Below are 18,849 nucleotides of genomic sequence, written 5' to 3' on the forward strand. Positions count from 1 at the left end.
CTGCCATGTCCTCCACCTCTAAAAACAATAGAAACAGCTAAAAAATGAGATTTAAAAGACATTTAAATGTCTAGATGTTGTTTAAATGTATAATTTACACTTTGTGTAATGCGGGACTGTTACAAATTAACGATTAGTCAACAATGAAATTCGTAGTCGTCAAATTTAAATAATCGACATTGTCGATTATATCGACTAATCGTTACAGCCCTACTACTGACACTAGAGCCATGGTCTTATTCTCTGTCTGATTTTTAAGTGTGAACATATGAATTATAAACATCAAATTCTCCTTCCTGAGGTACAACTAAACTACAACAAACCAACTGAATGAACCAAATGAACCTTCAGCCCAATTCCAGCACAGGCAGAACGGAATACGTACTTGTTGAAGAGGTTGAGGCCTATGCGGTAGTAGCGTTTTCGGATGATGTCGTTGCTGAAAGCCGGCGAGTCCCAGCTGTTGCGAGTCTCTTTGTGGTAGGTCTGCTTGCTGAGCGTCTGCTCCCTGACGCTGTCCCTGGACGAGGACTCCGAGCTGCAGTTGATGGTGTCGGTGGAGTTTGAAGTGCTGTTGATGCTGTCGTTATCCCCGTCTGAAAAGTCCGATTCCGACTTGCTCTGTCGGTTCCCGTTGATGGCCAGGTGGCTCTCCAGCTGGCGGTGCCGGTGCCTGATTGGCTCCTCATCCCGGGGAAGCGAGGGCCCTCTTGGAGGTAGACCGTGCGCTATGTGTTTGGGGCTGGCCTGCGGACCGGCGACGGTTCGCTGCTCGTAGACGCTTTGTCTCTTTACAGAATCGATTTCGGAGCGGTCGCTCATCTCCGCCGAGCTGTCGCTGGGCGGCTCAATGGTTAGCAGCGGTAGGTGGTCCATGCGAAGCCTCGGCTCCTGACACTCTAACGAAGGGGTGCTCCGGCAGCTAGTGTCCGTGTCCACTTTGTCCTCCTTGTTGTCCATGGACCAGTAGTCCTGCGAGGAATTGACGGACTGGGCGCGCTGCTCGGACTCGGTGCTGGACGCCGGATCTGCCGAGCGGTGCGTTAGCTTGATGGGAGGCGAAAGATCCTCCTCGTCGATGAAGAGAGTCACGTCGCTGTACGACGCCATCATGTTATCAAGCTTACGTCTATCGCCGCCGTGAGCAGGTTTCACCTGGTACGGCAGCTTGCCTTGCAAGTCCTGCACCTGCTCCGGCGGCTCCTCCTCTTCGTGCAAGCTCCGACAGTTCAGAGCATCGTCTATAGATTCCGCCAACGATTTAACCTGCCGAGAAAACGCGTCCTCTAGCTCCGTGATAGCATCGCTGAGGTCGTTCTGAGCCGCGGGTGCCGCCATGTGCACAGGCACCACGTCCCCACCCTCAGTCTGCACCACAGCTCCCATCTGACTGCCCTCGTCAGACAGGGACATCTGCTTGCCCTCAAAAAAGGAGCTGTGGACTTTCTCAGGTCCCTCGAAGGAAAACTGCATCCTCATGTTGGAGAGAACGATCCGCCGCGACATGCGGTTCTCAGACATGGAACTCCTGAGGCGCTCGAAGTTCTTGTTCATCTGGTACTGGCGGAAAGCCGTCTGGATGGTGCGAGCGGCATGGCGGCTGATGAAACGGCCACCGTATTTCCTCTCTAGCATCGCCACCTTGAAGAACAGACAAGAAAGACAACAAAGAGTGAGTTTACATGGATTTTTTTTAGCTGATTATTGCAGAAAATTTTGCAGATTTTGTCAGTAATCCCTTCACTTTTATCAAATTTTGCTGCATTGCAGCAGTCAAGGCGTGAGATGATCACAGCTTGTACCAAGAGTTGGGTGGCCTGTTGCATTAGAAATAGTTGAATTTGTCTGATTTTGTACTGCTAAAAGCAGTGTAAATCAAAACGGGTCATCAAACCATAACACCAGGTTCCTAGAAACCTTTGTCAGGAAGAGTGAGAGTGAGTCGATGGCTTTGGTGAAGTTCTGTTAGAATAGATTGAATAGATTAGACTGTTTGTTGGAAGAACCAGAAGTCCAGTCTTGGATAGGTTAAGCAATGGTAGAACAAGCCATGTGAGCGGATAGCCTGGACTAGAGAGGTGGTTTGGATGGAAAAGAGAAGGGGTCCCAGTACGGAGCCCTGGGGAACCCCAGTGAATAGCGAGTGGGCTGGGGTCAGCTGTACTAGCCATAAAACCTTAAATGAATGCCCAGCATTCGTTCACCTGTAGTTTTTTTTTTTTTTCTGGTCCAAATCAGTTGACTCCAGTGTTGAGCCAGTTCACATTTATAATAAATTGGTTTAAAGTTCAGTTCATACTAATTTAAATGAACTAGTTCATGATAATTTGTTATTTTTTTCTTCTTCTTCAATAAATATGCTGATATTCTTTTTCAGTATAAGCCCTTACTGCCCGTCTATCTCCAGCCCAAATTCATGGCTACTCCCTTAGTAAATAATATTATAATGAATTAATATAATATATGAATAATAAAAATATTATCATGTACCATGCAGCAGCAGATATTAACAGGCATTAGTTAATAGCTGTGGTATTAATCTGGGTAATAAATCAGGTTAAACTGCACCTGAACAGCTGTTTAGCTCAAACATGAGGAGTATATTTGATTGATCAGCTCAATATCGAGTTCGGATCAAGATCTCACCACGATCAAACCGAGACTCCCAGCACTGGTTTGATCTTGGTTAGAAATTGTTGTTTTTGTTAGAATTTAAAGTAAGAAATTAGTCAAATTGTCTTATAAAACAATGCAAAAAAGAGAAATGTAAGCTGTTTAAATTACATTAAAGAGGAATTACATAAGTAACATCTAATAAACTGCCCTGATTCTGATTAGTACAGTTAACAACAGTAACGAAATAGTGAAATAATTTTCTCCAGCAGTCGTACCTGTTTATCCTGCAGGTCAGTGGAGAGCTCATAGCTCTCGGAGAGCGAGCGCGAGCGTTTGATGGCCTCCTCCTCGGCCTGTTTGCGGAGGATGGACTGCGAGTGCTGGAGTTTGGGTCTCCGCGGGCGCTGGGGGCCAGGCTGGGAGGACTGGCCGTACCCCGAGCCGTCGAAGGTGTCGGGGCTGATGGAGGAACTGTGGGTCAGGGGGCCGTAGCCGGACCCTCGGTCCAGAGGAGCCGGTTCACTGCTCTGTACCTCCCCCTCCACACTGCAACACAACAACACACAATCCCTCATTAAACTCATTAAATATCAATATATATCACACAAAGTGTGAGGCATTCTGGGACGTGTCTGAACATATTTCTTCTTAGGTTTTAATGGAAAAAAAATCTAAAAAGATATTCCCAGTCATTTTGGAGCATTTCTATTGGTCCATTCAACATAAAATTGTGACACCGGATGATGAATGGACCAATTTACACATTTCATGATGAATGGACCAATGGAATGGAATGGAATGGACCAATAGAGAATTCCACTGAATTACTGTTAAAAAAATTATATTTTTGAGAGTTTTGAGAGTTTTACATAATAGCAAATCCATTTTTCTTTACAATAATATTCATGATGAGAGAACCAAAGTTTTACTTTTACTTTTATTAAAAATTAATAATGTTTTTTCTTCTCTTCTGCTGTAAAGTTGTTAATTTTGAGATATTTTTGAGTTTTACATAAAGATAAAGCTATTTTTCTTTACAGTAATATTCATGATCAATGGACCAATAGAAATACTCAATACTTAATACTTAGAAATACTTTTTATTGATTTCTTTTTCATTGACTTTCATTTGTTTAGTTTGTAAGATAAAGATACAAGATTTTTTACATAGCAACAAATCAATTCAATCATTTTATTTGTACATTGACTTCCATTTAAAGTAAATATGTTTTTTCCTTCTCCTGAAAAGTTGACATTTTTTTGATGCAGAAAATCTATTCTGTCTTTACAGTGATGTTCATAAGAAGTGGACCAATACAAATGCTTTAAAAAGACTTGGATATAGAACTTTTTAAATAAAATTTCATTCAAATTTAGAAGTTTTTTTCTGTCTCCTGTAAAATTTGTATTTTTGAAATGCCATTTTTTAAATAACAAATAAATAAACAAACAGAAATGTTTCAAAAAGGAGTTGGAATATTTTTTGGAATATGTTTTTTTACATTGACTACCATTACATGTTAAAAAGTGTTTTTTTCACATTTCCTGAAAAGTTATACTTTTTTGAGATGCAATAATTTTACATAACAGCAAAGCTATTTTACATCTTACATTGATACACATTTAATTATAAACATATAGAAATGTTTTAAATTATTTAGAATTGTTTTTCTCTACCTCCCGTAAAATTTACATTTTTTTAATAATTTACAGCAAAATTCATGATGAATGCACCAAAAAGCTCCAAAATGACAAATTTTCTATTTTGCTATTTTTGATTGAGTAAAATGAACATTGTTGTTTTATTCTATAAACTACAGACAACATTTCTCCCAAAATCCAAATAAAAATATTGTAATTTAGAGCATTTATTTACAGAAAATGAGAAATGAAATAACAAAACAGAGTATGAGCATGAAAAAAAAAACAGAAAAGTTAAAAAGTGGTGAAATCTATAGTATGACAACATTACAACAGGAAACACCAAGATCAACCCAAGCATACACACATATAAAAGCTTATAATCACATTTATTGATCAAAGCAGCAGATAAACTTACAGTACTTTAGAGATCACTTATAACTGCAAATCACTGAAAATCAATCATCAAGTTCCGTCCAATTTTTCCAAAAATATTGAAGCTCCAACTGAGCTTCAATCAATCAATCAATCAACCAATCAATCAATTAATCAATCACTCAACCTTTATTTTCACTCAGTAAATACATTGAGGGTAACCCTCGTTTTTAATGTAGCTGAGCTTACACAACATTAAAGTGATTGAAAATTAGTATTAGTAAAAAAAATATACAAAAAATAAAAGGAAGACAATTAATGAAAATAAAAATGTAAAAGGCCAAAAGTAAAGGCACACTGTAAACCCATATGTTAATTAAACTCAAATGATTTAAGTCTGTTTTACATAAAACTGGAGATTTCTAAACAATACTCAACTATTTTGAGTTAGTTGAACATTTGTCGGCCCATATACTGTACTATTCAAACTGTGATCTTTGAGTTATTATACTTATAATAACTGATTTTAGTCTGTTGCCATTAACAGCTTCTTTTCCATTGGCTTCTGTCACAATCTATTTGCATACTGGGTGTGTCCAACAGTTTCTGACTAACACTCACCATCAGTGTGTAGTGATTCCCCCTGAGCTACCTTACAAATAAATCAAGTTTTCCTTGATTTTAGTTGTAATAACTTGATGTTTTCATTTATGCTAACTTAAAAGTTTTCATTACCCATTACTTACAAAAATTAAGCAAACCAGCTGCCTTAAAAAGTTAAGTAAATTCAACTTATCCGGTCTTACAGTATAAAAAAAAGAAAAAAAAAAAGAAAAGTTAAATCAACTTCCAATTTAATTGTAATAACTTGATGTTTTAAGTTATGCTAACTTAAAAGTTTTCAATACCCATTACTTTTTTAACTTTTTTAACTTAACGGTTTCCTCAATTTTTTAAAGTAAATTTAATTTATCCCGTCTTACAGTTTAACAAAAAAAAAAAAAAAGTTAAATCAACTTTCCATTTAGTTGTAATAACTTGATGTTATAAGTTATGCTAACTTAAACGTTTTCAAGTTTTCATTACCCATTACTTTTTTTTACTTTTTTAAAGCAATTGTTTTTTTTTTTTTTTCATTTTTAAAAAAAAAAGTAAATTCAACTTATCTGGGTTTATTCATTTAACAAAACAAATGAAAGGATGAAATTAATAAAATAAATAAAATAAAAGCGTAAAATGGTAAAACATACATTTTAGAAAATTAGACAAATAAAAAGACAAAATAATTTAAATAAATAACAAGGTAAAAGAAAAGCTCAACTAAACCAGTTACATGCTGTCTGAAGGTGGTTAGATATAAAAAAAAAGTTTAAAATGATTTAGTTTTAGTGTTTCAGCCAATAAAACACATATATGATATGCTGAATATGATAGAAAACAATCCAGCAGGTACTAATCAGACTGAAGACACTGTGATTTGGTAACCCTACACTCTACATATGGTAACGGCACCCATTACTCACTCACTCTTCCTCTGCCCAGCCCGTCTCCCAACGAACGGACTCCTGTTCCCAAAGAACTCCCAGCTCTTCCTCCAGATCTTATCGGCCATTATGGAAAGAACGAGCTCAAAGTGCAGAGCAGACGGCAAAGTCTGCCGCTATGAGAGCGAACCGAAGACCAATCATTTACCCGGAACAGCACGTCATGATCTGCTGATCACGCTGATCTGAACCACGCTTTAGAGCTCCAACAGATCAAACAGCAGAGCACGGCTGGATTTACCTCAGCAGAGCTGCAGCAGCTCGGCTCAGGCCGGAGGATCTGACGAATAGCTGGAGAGAACGGCGGGTTTTGGGGCAGGTCTGAGCCGAGCGGTGGCTGCGTCTGTAGCTGGATAAACAAGGAAGTTTCACTTTGTAAGAGGAGACACCCCCTCAGCTCAGCTCAGAGCTCTACTCAGCTCTACTCAGCTCTACTCAGCTCTACTCAGCTCTACTCACCGCACACTCTTTCTTCTCCAGGACCCTCAGGCCTTTATCTTCATCTTAAAACGATACAGAAACTGATAACACAGTGATTTCTGTTACATTTCTGTTTCTTTTCCATCTACTAGGTTCTTACATAACAGAAAAACCATCTGTCTTCACAGTTACAGCTCTGAAAAAAAAAATAAAATAAGAGACCATTTAAAAATGATGAGTTTCTTTGATTTTACCAAATTGAAAACCTCTGGAATATAATCAAGAGGAAGATGGATGATCACAAGCCATCAAACCACCAAACTGAACTGCTTGAATTTTTGCACCAGGAGTAAAGCAGCATAAAGTTATCCAAAAGCCAAAAGCAGTGTGTAAGACCGGTGGAGGAGAACATGATGCCAAGATACATCAGCTTCTCTGATTTTGCTATTCATAAGTATATGTTTGAGTAAAATGAACATTGTTGTTTTATTCTACAAACTACAGACAACATATTTCCCAAATTCCAAATAATATTTGGTCATTTAGAGAATTTATTTGCAGAAAATGTAATTTGAGAAATGACTGAAATAACAAAAAAAAGATGCAGAGCTTTCAGACCTCAAATAATGCAAAGAAAACAAGTTCATATTTATAAAGTTTTAAGAGTTCAGGAAGAGTTCAATATTTGGTGGAATTCACCTGGTTTTTAATCACAGTTTTAATTTAATCATGCATCTTGGCATCATGTTCTCCTCCACCAGTCTTACACACTGCTTTTGGTGCAAAAAATTCAAGCAGTTCAGTTTGGTGGTTTGATGGTTTGTGATCATCCATCTTCCTCTTGATTATATTCCAGAGGATTTCAATTTGGTAAAATCAAAGAAACTCATAATTTTTAGGTGGTCTCTTATTTTTCTTATCATTCACTACACCAAACAGACACCAACACAAGAGCCTGTCCACCAGTTTACTTCTTTCCACCAGTAAACAGCACCAGTAGCAGTAGCTGTATCTGCTGGTGTGTGGTGTTGTGATGGTGGGGAAGTGAACTACTTCTGACACGCTCAAATTCACACTTCTTGCATAATGGCTCACGCACCGAACCTCCTCCACCATCTGTCACAGCAAAATGTGACGCTGCGCTCTCTCTCTCTCTCTCTCTCTCTCTCTCTCTCTCTCTCTCTCTCTCTCCATGTATCTCTCTTTCTCTCTCTATATCTCTCTCTCTTTATCTCTGTCTTTCTTTCTCTCTCTGTGTCTCTCTCTTTCCCTCTTTACATCTCTCTCCATGTATCTCTCTTTCTTTTTGTATCTCTATCTCTTTCTCTGTCCATGTATCTCTCTCTTTCTTTGTTTCTTTCTTTCTTTCTTTCGTTTATCCTGTATCTCACTCTACATTATCTCTCTTTTCTCTAACTCTCTGTCTCTCTCCTTTTCTCTCTCTCTCTGCTTCTATGTCTCTCTTGTTCTATCTCTCCATGTATCTCTCTTTTCTCTCTCTCTCTCTATGTATCTCTATATCTTTCTCTCTTTCCATGAATCTTTCTTTATTTCTTTCTTTTTACATTTATCTTTCTTTCTTTCACTCTCTTTCTTTCAGTCTCCATGTATCACTCTCTATCTATCTATCTATCTATCTATCTATCTATCTATCTATCTATCTATCTATCTATCTATCTTTTTCTCTCTCCGTGTATCTCTCTCTCTTTCTTTTTCTATCTCTATCTCTTTCTCTGTCCATGCAACTCTCTCTCTTTCTTTGTTTCTTTCTTTGTTTGTTGCTTTCTTTCTTTCTTTCTTTCTTTCTTTCTTTCATCCTGTATCTCTCTCTACATTATCTCTTTCTCTGTGTATCTCTCTCTCCTTCTTCTTTCTGTGTCTCTCTTTCTCTCTCTCCATGAATCTTTCTTAATTTTCTTTCTTTTTACATGTATCTTTATTTCTTTATCTATCTATCTATCTATCTATCTATCTATCTATCTATCTATCTATCTATCTATCTATCTATCTATCTATCTATCTATCTATCTATCTATCTATCTATCTATCTTGTCTGTCTGTCTGTCTCTCTCTCTCTCTGGGGTGGTATTTCCACACAGTGTGCTGTTCTAAAGGCCAGAGATCCATATAGGACGTGTATGGTAAAATAATGTACACAGAGGACAGCGAGAAAGGGCATGAGGGCGTGATAGAGAGAAAGAGAGAGAGAGAGAGAGAGAGAGAGAGAGAGATCATCAAATCATTTGTAATGTATTAATAATGTATTCAACTAAACTGACAGACCTGTGTCTTGATATATGATATGATACTGTAACTCATTACATTTTAATATGCGTAACATATTAACGCAGCTTGTTATGCATTGAGATCAAAATTCATAATGCATTATAAACTATTATGGGATGGTAAAAGGGCAGTAGAGTGAGAAGAGAGAGAGAGAAAGAGTACTTTAAATGAACACATCATTACACACAGGAATGCTAACCTTCACAAAACGTTTAGTACATTTTGTTCAGTAAATGTGTATAAAGAGGTTCATTTTAATATGTTTAATATTGGATCTTTGAAATAGAATAAGATCAATGGGAACAACTTAACATGTCTGCAACTCTACATAAATGATGATTCTCATTAAAATAAAATGGACAAATGCATGACAAGAAATTAAGAGTGACAATAAAAAGCTATTAGGTTTGAAAATATGGTTTATTTGTGATTTTAACTTTTATAAATATGAGTAGAAGTCGAAAGAATAAAAAAGTAAAAATCTGAGGGCCAAAAGGAACAGTAATTTGATAATAACCCTTTTTAAAACCCAAGAATCACACAGGAACCTTTCATTATAGGAGTTTAGACACTTCACCTTGCATCAGAGTTCCAGCCCTCACCGCCCATCAGCTCCGCCTCCACCTCCACCAACAGCAGCAGCAGAAGCTCTGCATTAAACAGGCCGACACACTTTGCTCTGTCAAGAAGAATTTAACTCAACAATTTAAAAACTGCTGCAGTTTCCTTATCTGCTCTTCTCCCCGTCTCATCTCAGAGAGGTTTCCTGCCACTGTCACGCTCAGCTCGCTCTTTACCAGTCTAAAGCAAAACTTCTTTAAAGCTGTTTTTGGATGATATCTGTTAGAAAAAGGGGAAAAAACAGCCTGATTCCAGTTTGAATTTAGGCCAAATTCTTACCTAAATGCTCGGAAAAGCCAAGTGTTATATGTGCCAAAACACCAGTTGCTGAGTATACTATGGGAAGTGGTCAAAGTCACTTTTGCCAACAAGTCGAATGTACCATCACCCCAGATGCAGGGTACAATACGGCAGTCTGAACAAAAAATAAGGTGGAGCCAACACTCTGGTTGCCAAGTATAATATGACAGTCAGCCCGAGACAAATGTACCAATACCCCGGTTGCCCGGGACAAATGTACCAATACCCCGGTTCCTGAGTATAATATGACAGTGAGCCCGAGACAAATGTACCAATACCCCGGTTCCTGAGTATAATATGACAGTCAGCCCGGGACAAATGTACCAATACCCCGGTTCCTGAGTATAATATGACAGTAAGCCCGAGACAAATGTACCAATACCCCGGTTCCTTAGTATAATATGACAGTCAGCCCTGGACAAATGTACCAATACCCCGGTTACTGAGTATAATATGACAGTAAGCCTGAGACAAATGTATCAATATCCTGGTTCCTGAGTATAATATGACAGTAAGCCCGGGACAAATGTACCAATACCCTGGATGCATTGAGCTGTGGGTGGAGCTCCATTCAGTACTTTTGGGATAAGTTCAGGAATGAGGGATGAGGTAGGGTGGTTGACTCATTTTCTTTTCACAAAACCAAAGTCTACATATACCTAGCCAACAGATGAAAGTTAAAGCCTAATGAGGCTAAACGCAATGACCACTTTCAGATAATTTCATGTTAAAAAAAGGTGGTTTATCCTGAGGTAAAACAACAGGGTTGCAAATAGCGTAATACAGTTGCACACTAGTGTCATACTTTAGAATGCTTCTATACTGTAGACAGTATGATATATAGATGTTTCTGCAATGGAATTGCATATCAAAAGCATTGCTTTTTGAGTGGTAATCTCTAACCATCCCAAGGATCCAGCAGCACAAAGACTCCAGACAAAAAGAATTCACCCACAGATTACCCAGCAGTCACTTCACGTCTCTGCGTTATGTGAAGTTGACTCAGAAGAAGCAGGAAAAATTCCACAGTACAGCGTCAACACGGATTTCAGTCAGGGTTTACTGTGAGGGCATTCATCTTCTGATCTATGGACTCCACTCTACTGGCTGTAAATTTAAAACCAAGAGTAGAAAGAGCTGCCAGGAGAAAAAAGCCAATACTAGCGATTAATGCTACTGTTCTTATTTTATCATTTACTGACATTTATTGATTTTTTTTGGCACAGTAAAATATGTCCCCACAACTGAACACAAGCCACACTGGATAATTGATCTCCTGGATAAAGAGCATTACAAATATTACAGGTGACACTTGGTTGAAAGTCCTGCTAGATACTGTCCTGAAGTGTCCCAGCTGTGTCATGTGGCATCCCTAAAGATGCAAATTGCAAATATGCATATTGGTCAGGGTGGTCAGTGGTCAGATTCAAATTCTGGTCACAATTAGCCTGTAGCTTAGCAGGTTCTTTCTTACTTATCTGGTTGGCCTAGCTTGAGCCCAACATTTTCAACAAACTTCTCTCCAACCATCTCTTAGGCTTTCTCCAAAATTTCCTTTGTCCTTTCTTTTCAAACTTTCTCAGGTGTTCTCATACATTTCCCAGCAAACAACTCACCAGTTTTCTTTTAATCTTCTCTTTTTCTTCTTTGTTTCCTTCACCTCCCTCTAATTTCTTAAAACAATTCCTTCAAACCTCTCCTCAAATTTCTTTCAGGTGCTCTCCCGCAATTTCCCCTCAAACATCTTCCATACTTTGACCTCAAACATGTCCCAAAATGTCCTTCAACCATCTCCCCAAATCTTTACCCTAATCTTTCCTCAACCTCTTCCAGAAACGTTTGATAGTCTTTACCCCAAACTTTCCATGACCTTATCCCCAGTTTTTCTTCAGTCTTCACCCCAAACTTTTCTCAACCTCCTCCCCAAACTATAGTTGATCTTAATCCCAATCTTCTCCCCAAATTTTGTTCAGTATTTACCCTAAACGTTCCTTGACCTCCTTTCCCAAACGTTTGTTAATCTTTAGTCCAAGCTTTCCTCAACCATCTCCACAAATTGTCTTGTTTTTGCCCCAACCTTTGCCTCCTCCCCAGATTTTGTTAGTTTTTACCCCAAACATTCCTCAACATTTTACCCAAATTTTCTTCAGTCTTTACTCAAGACTTTCCTCAACCTCCTCCCCCCCAAAAAAAATAGTCTTTACCTTAAACTTTCCTGAATTTTTTTTCATAATTTTCCTCAGTCTTTACCCCAAACTTTCCTCAACCTTCTCCTCAAATGTTCTTCAGTATTTATCTTAAACTTTCCTCAACCTTCTTCCCAGATTTTGTTAGTTTTTACCCCAAACTTCCCTCAACCTCCTTCCCAAACTTCTGTTAGTCTTTATCCCAAACTTCCCGCAACCTCCTCCCCAAACTTTTGTTAATCTTTAGTCCAAATTTTCCTCAACCATCTCCCTAAATTTTCTTGCTTTTGCCCCAACCTTTCCTCATTTTCCTCCCCAGATTTTGTTAGTGTTTACCCCAAAATTTCCTTAACATTCTACACAAATTGTCTTCAGTCTTTACTCAACACTTTCCTCAACCCCCCCCCAAAACATATTAGTCTTTATCCCAAAGTTTCCTCAACCTTCTTCCCAGATTTTGTTAGTTTTTACCCCAAACTTTCCTCAACATTCTACCCAAATGTTCCTCAGTCTTTACCCCAAACTTTCCTCAACCTTCTCCCCAAATGTTCTTCAATACTTATCCCAACCTCTCCCCAACCTTGTACCCCAAACTTTCTTTAGTCTTGACCCCAAACTTTCCTTAACCTTCTCTACACATTTTCTTTAGTCTGTACCTCAAACTTCCTTAACATTTTCCCTAGATTTTCTTTAGATTTACCAAAACCTTTCCTCAACCTTCTTCCCAAACTTCTCTCAGCATTTCTCCCAAATTTCCTGCAACATTCTACCCAAACATTCATCATCCCTCTTTTTAACTTTCTCTCTCTGTTCTTTTCTTCATACTTTCCTCAACTTTTATCCAGTTTTTCTCCAACTTCCTTCCTAAACAGCTTTTATTCTTCATTTTCCTCAAACTTCTTTCAACCTTTCCCAAAATTTCATTTAACTTTCTCAACTATGTTCCCTTAACCTTCCCTAAACCCCAAACATTCTCCAAACATTTTCTCAAATGTTTCTCAATATTCTCCCAATTAGCCATAGCATTTAACACCTTAGGCTTGGGTGTATGCAAGTTTCGGTAAAGAAAGTTTGCTTCCGAATATTCATGCTAAAATTCTTTGTGAAAACCAGCCCTGTTTTCTTTTCTTATAAAGTCGCAACCACAAGACAGTATTTGCTGTTGTCATTCACGCCTTTATCTGCTTGCACAGTGTGAAAATGCATACAAGCACCCTTTACCCTAGAAGTCTACAGTCTACAGTTCTTTATACTATTTAAAGATATGGAACTGAATTATGTTCGTATTTGTTGTATATGCTGCTTTGACATTAAGTCCTAGTCTCAGTCCTAGTCTTAGTCATTTTTATTTGTTTCATGGTCAAAAAATGACCAGAAATAGACACGGAACAACTACATTTCCTTGAATGTAAAATACTAAGTCTTTGTTTCTTTGCTATCTGACTTTCAATTCACTACCAGTACCCAGCATCCCCTCTCACCACTGCACACAAATAGAGAGAATATGAGGACACAACTGGTCTGACGCTTACTGGAAGGGAAGGATGTCATAATACGGCTAGGCGATTGCACTCGGTGGAGTCATGTATGAGTACCTGATCTACCAAGAAAGGGAAAATGGAAGGAAAATGGGGCAAGATTGAAAAGAATTACTTACAGACAATTACTCTGCAGAAGAAGGGCAAAGATAATAGAGTTCTTGCACGTCTTTTGAGAAGGTTGACATGTAAGGGTGAAAGTCTGCAAGTATGTTGAAGAGTATGCTCGTGGTTTTAGTGTGTATTAGAGGCACCAAGACACTCTGACTGCATTGCATTTTTGCCTACAGGCAGACTCTCACCTTCACGAGGTCAGAAAAAGAGCATACCGGAAAGAGCAGCTGCTGGAGTTCACATGACGGAGGAAGGACAATGCTCCATATAACATCAGCACCACACACAGACATGAATATCTGAAGCTTAGGGTACTCAACAAGCCTTCAAACAATGTAAATGACCAACATCTGCAACGTTTTAATGTATGGTTCATGTGGAGCACATTCCACAATTTCAAAAGAAACCCACCCCAAACTCCTCTCAGACTTTCTCCAAGATTTCCTGCAACCTTTTCCCTGAACTTCTTTTAGCTGTTCTCTTAAATGTCCCTTAACTGCTGTCCCTTAAATGCTTGTCCAAAGTTTTGGTTTGGCTTTGTTTTGTTGTATTTGGTTGATTTGGTTTATTTTAGGTTTGGATAACGTTTGGTTTGTTGCGTTGCTTATGGTTTGGTTTGCGTTTGGATTGGTTTGGTTGCATTGGGTCGGTTATGGTTTGGTTTGGGTTTGGATTGGTTTGGTTGCATTGGGTTGGTTATGGTTTGGTTTGGGTTTGGATTGGTTTGGTTGCATTAGGTTGGTTATGGTTTGGTTTGTGTTTGGATTGGTTTGGTTGCATTGGGTCGGTTATGGTTTGGTTTGGGTTTGATTATGTTTGGTTTTAGTTGGGTTTGGTTACATTTGGTTTGTTGTGTTGGTTATGGTTTGGTTTGGGTTTCGATTGGTTTAGTTGCATTGGTTATTGTTTGGTTTGGATTTGTTTTGGTTGCATTGGGTTGGTTACGGTTTGGTTTAATCACGTTGGTTATGGTTTGGTTTGGATTTCGATTAGTTTAGTTGCATTGGGTTGGTTATGGTTTGGCTTGGATTTCGATTGGTTTTGTTGCGTTGGGTTGGTTACATTTTGGTTTGGGTTTTGATTGGTTATGGTTTGGTTTGGTTTGGTCGCATTGGTTATGGTTTGGTTTGGGTTTTGATTGGTTTTGTTGCGTTGGGTTGGTTACATTTTGGTTTGGGTTTGGATTGGTTATGGTTTGGTTTGGTTTGGTCGCATTGGTTATGGTTTGGTTTGGGTTTTGATTGATTTGGTAGAGTTGGGTTGAAAACCAAACCAAACCAAGCCAAACCAAACCAAACCAAACCAAACCAAAGCAACCAAACCAAACCTTACCAGAACCAACCAAGACCAAGCGTAATCCAAACCTAAACTAAATTAAACCAAATCCATTAAACCAAAATGTTTGCAAACCCGATTATCTGATGCAGACCAGAGTAAACTAACTGTGGGGTTTTATTCAGCACCAGGGTTGGGAACCACTGGGCCAGCATCCAGATACACCACATCCTTGGCAGTAGTACATTTACTATCTCTGTGTTATGGATCCAGCAGAGGGAAAACATCTGTTTTGTGATGTTCTTCAGGAACATATGGTGAACCAGTTGAAGATGCTGTCATGCTGTAGGGTGATGGTGCAGTGTGTGGGGTACTCGAGACAAACACACACACACATATAAACACACACTCTGCACAGGCCTGCTCTTCATTAACAGGTTGGATTCCCAGAACTGCAATGGACCCTTTCCTGCCCCTCCACCCCTCCACCCACCCCTTCCCCCCTACTGCCATCTATCCCTGCATACTCACAGGACTGGGAATGTTGGAATTTTTCCCCAACTGGTGATGGAATACATTAACCTCTGGTGCTGTTAGTCTGGAGCCCAGGGGAGCACTCAGAGGAGGACTGAGGGAAAAGTTTTGGGGGTGAGTGTTCAGGGAGGTTTCAGCAGAAGGTTGATGGACATTTGATGAAAACCTTGAGGGAAGTTGAAGGAGAAAGATAAGGAAAGCTTTGGGGGAAGGAAGAGGGACATTAGCGGAGATGGCTGAGAGACACTGAAGAAAAGATCTAAAAGATCTAAAGAATGGTTGGAGGGGCAACTTGTGAAGAATGAAGGATGTTTGGGGAGAAGATAAGGAGAAGTTTTGGTATTTGAGATTTGAAAGTAGTTGGAAGAAGAAGATAAAGGGAAGTTTGGAGACAATGTGAATGGACGTTTGGGTGAAAGGTTGAAGGACATTTGATAGAAACTTATTTTGGTAGAATTTGTGAAGAAATTTGGGGTAGATTTGGGTAGGTTTTTAGATATTCGAAGTAAAGTTAAAAAAAATAGTTTGAGGACAAAGACTGAGACACTTCAGGAGGAGGTGATGAAAAGTTTTGGTAGATGGTTGAAGGAAATTTGGGAACAATATTCAGAGACGTTTGGAGAGTAGTCTAAGGTAAATGTACAGAAGTTTTGGAAATATACTTAGAGAAATTTAAGAAAATTGGTGAGGAAACTATGGGGAGATAATTGGGGAAGACTTGTGAGATGGCTGAGGAGAGATTTGAAGAAAACTTAAAAAGGCAAAATAATTATATGAGAAGTTAAACATTTGGGGAGAAATTTGAAGAAAGTTTGTGAGAAACGCTTTGGAACAACTGAAGCAAATATCGATGGAAATTTCAAGAAAAGGCAGAGAGACCTTTGAGGAAAAGGTTTGGAAAAATAGGGGGAAGATTATTAAGGGAAGTTTGAGAAGAAAGGTTTGGTAAATGCCTCTGAAACATTTGTAGCAAAGCTTGAGAGAAGTTTGTAAAATGTCTGAGAGATGTTAGTGATGAAAGTTAAGGACAACTTTAACCCTTGTGTGGTGTTCGGGTCGTTTTCACTTTTCATCAAATGATACTAAAAAAATATTTTTTCTAACTCAAACTCATTGGCTCATTTTTTGTGAAAAACATATATCAAAACACATTTTCGATAAACACACACTGTACACCCCCCCCATAACCATTTATATTACATACAGTATGTTTGGCCAAGGGCTAATAAACATTGCTTCATTTGTAAATTTGAAACTAAACTAATTTTCTACTCATATCTTGAGTTTAATTCATTTTCTTTTACATTTTATTAAAAAACTAATAAAAAAAAGAGTAGCACTTTTTGAAAGAAATGTAACATAAGAAAGGTAAAGGGCAAATATTAACCATGTAAGCTGTTTATGTTGCTTGCAATTTAGGTGAAGCGAGCATGTGTAAAGCATTTTAATGTAGAATTGCTTAATTTTGCTGAATTAAATACAAGTAACAAAGTAAACGAGTAACAAAAATATGAACACCACACAAGGGTTAAGGAAAAAAGAGGTTTGAGAGATGTTTAAGGATCAAGATTAGGAAAAGTTTGGGGGGGATGGTTGAGAGGAATTTAGAGGAATTTTGGAAATATTTGGAAAAATAGGTTTGAGGAGATGGTAGAGGAAAGTTTTTGGAGATAATTGGGGAAAACTTGAGAGATGTCTAAGGAGAGATTTTAGAGAAATGGAGGGAAAAGACCTGGAGATGTTTAACCCTTGTGTGGTGTTCATGTTTTTGTTACTCGTTTTCTTTGTTACCTGTATTTAATTCAGCAAAATTAAGCAATTTTACATTAAAATGCTTTACACATGCTCGCTTCACCTAAATTGCAAGCAATATAAACAGCTTACATGGTTAATATTTGCCCTTTACCTTTCTTATGTTACATTTCTTTCAAAAGGTGCTACTCTTTTTTTTATTATTATTTTTTTAATAAAATGTAAAAGAAAATGAATTAAACTCAAGATATGAGTAGAAAATTGGTTTAGTTTCAATTTTACAAATGAAGCAATGTTTATTAGCCCTTGGCCAAACATACTGTATGTAATATAAATGTGTGTGTGTGGGGGGGGGGGGGGTGTACAGTGTGTGTTTATTGAAAATGTGTTTTGATATATGTTTTTCACAAAAAATGAGCCAATGCCAATGAGTTTGAGTTAGAAAAAAATATTTTTTTAGTATCATTTGATGAAAAATGAAAACGGGTCCCATAGACCCGAACACCACACAAGGGTTAAGGGGAAGATTAGAATTTGGGAACAAGATTGAGGGAGTTATGGGAAGGACATTTTTGAAAAAGCTTCTGAGACAATTGCAGCAACTGTGTTGAGGGAGATTTACTGAGATGGTTAAGGGCAGTTTAGTGAGACGCCTGAAGGACATTTGGATAAAAGGCTAAGCTAACTTTGAGCAAAAGATTGAGGGACATAGGTGGAGTATAGGGGGTGGAAATGGGTCGAGTGCTCAGCTGGATGTATCTAGACGTTCGGGTCTGGCCTCCACCGTAAATCACTGACAGCTGGACATACCTCGACATCCTCCAGCCTGCCTGTTAGGAAGCAACCAGCAACCCCTACCCAGCCTCCAGTCTCACCGGGGAGATGAAACACAACCCCTCCTCCCTTTAGGAGCCACTGCTAGCATATGGTTCCCCTACATTCCTAACATGTTAATCATTCTTTGCTTTGCTGTTGAATTTATAGCATTTCGAGCAAGACTATGACTGGGAGAGTTAAGCATTGCCAGACATCCTTAATGGAGGTGATATCCTGAGGTGATGAAGGGCCGTTTGTTTCTGAAGGGCCTTGTCTGTTATTAAGTCTGAGGCAAACTTTGTCATTTGCTTCATTGTTTGGTATAGTAACGTCTCTTCTGCGTCTGAGAAATCCCTTTATTTCAATGAATAAAACATGTAGGCATTGCTTTATTCTGTATTTATGGTTTCACAGGCTCAGCTGGTGAATCTGGAAAGCATTTATACTGTATGTGTGATGTGGGATAGAGATGTTTGAAAAAATATCTGATTGAAATGCAATATATCATAAAGGCTTGCCTTGCATTTATGGCAGTCAACCATAAATTACAATTCCAATTCAGAGATTTTTTAGATGGTTAAGGGAAGTTTATTGAGATAGTTGAACAACAGGACGTTCGGATAAACTAAACCAACGCCACTAAACCTAAACCAAACCAAATCAAATCAAAATGTTTGCTGATGCAAGCCAGAGTAAACACTACACTACACTATAATTTTAGTCCACTTTAATAACTTAGGTGAACACATAGGTTTGATCTGACCTCAATCAGACCAAACTATGAGGTGTAGTCCATAAGATTGAGCTAAATGGTAAACCAAGTAAACCAAA

At 38.4% G+C, this 18,849-nt stretch overlaps 1 protein-coding gene across 9 annotated transcripts in view; it reads right to left on the minus strand.

The window, feature by feature from the left end:
- Positions 1-18,849, minus strand: part of LOC103026485 (IQ motif and SEC7 domain-containing protein 1) — a 296,017-nt gene that overhangs the window by 47,871 nt on the left and 229,297 nt on the right. For 8 of the 9 annotated variants that reach the window (XR_007423895.1, XR_007423896.1, XR_002650850.2 and 5 more), the window contains 2 exons: positions 2,892-3,162; positions 386-1,641 (listed from right to left, as the gene is read on the minus strand). Coding sequence is in view for 6 of the 9 variants with exons in the window: in XM_022676789.2 (XP_022532510.2) it covers positions 386-1,641; positions 2,892-3,162 (1,527 nt within the window). In the remaining 3 variants the exon portion in view is untranslated. Of the gene's footprint in view, positions 1-385; positions 1,642-2,891; positions 3,163-6,155; positions 6,340-18,849 lie in introns of those variants that run through there. The other variant, XM_022676791.2, reaches the window with a different exon arrangement.

Source organism: Astyanax mexicanus, chromosome 13 (genome assembly GCF_023375975.1).
Source record: "Astyanax mexicanus isolate ESR-SI-001 chromosome 13, AstMex3_surface, whole genome shotgun sequence".
Lineage (NCBI taxonomy): Eukaryota > Metazoa > Chordata > Actinopteri > Characiformes > Acestrorhamphidae > Astyanax > Astyanax mexicanus.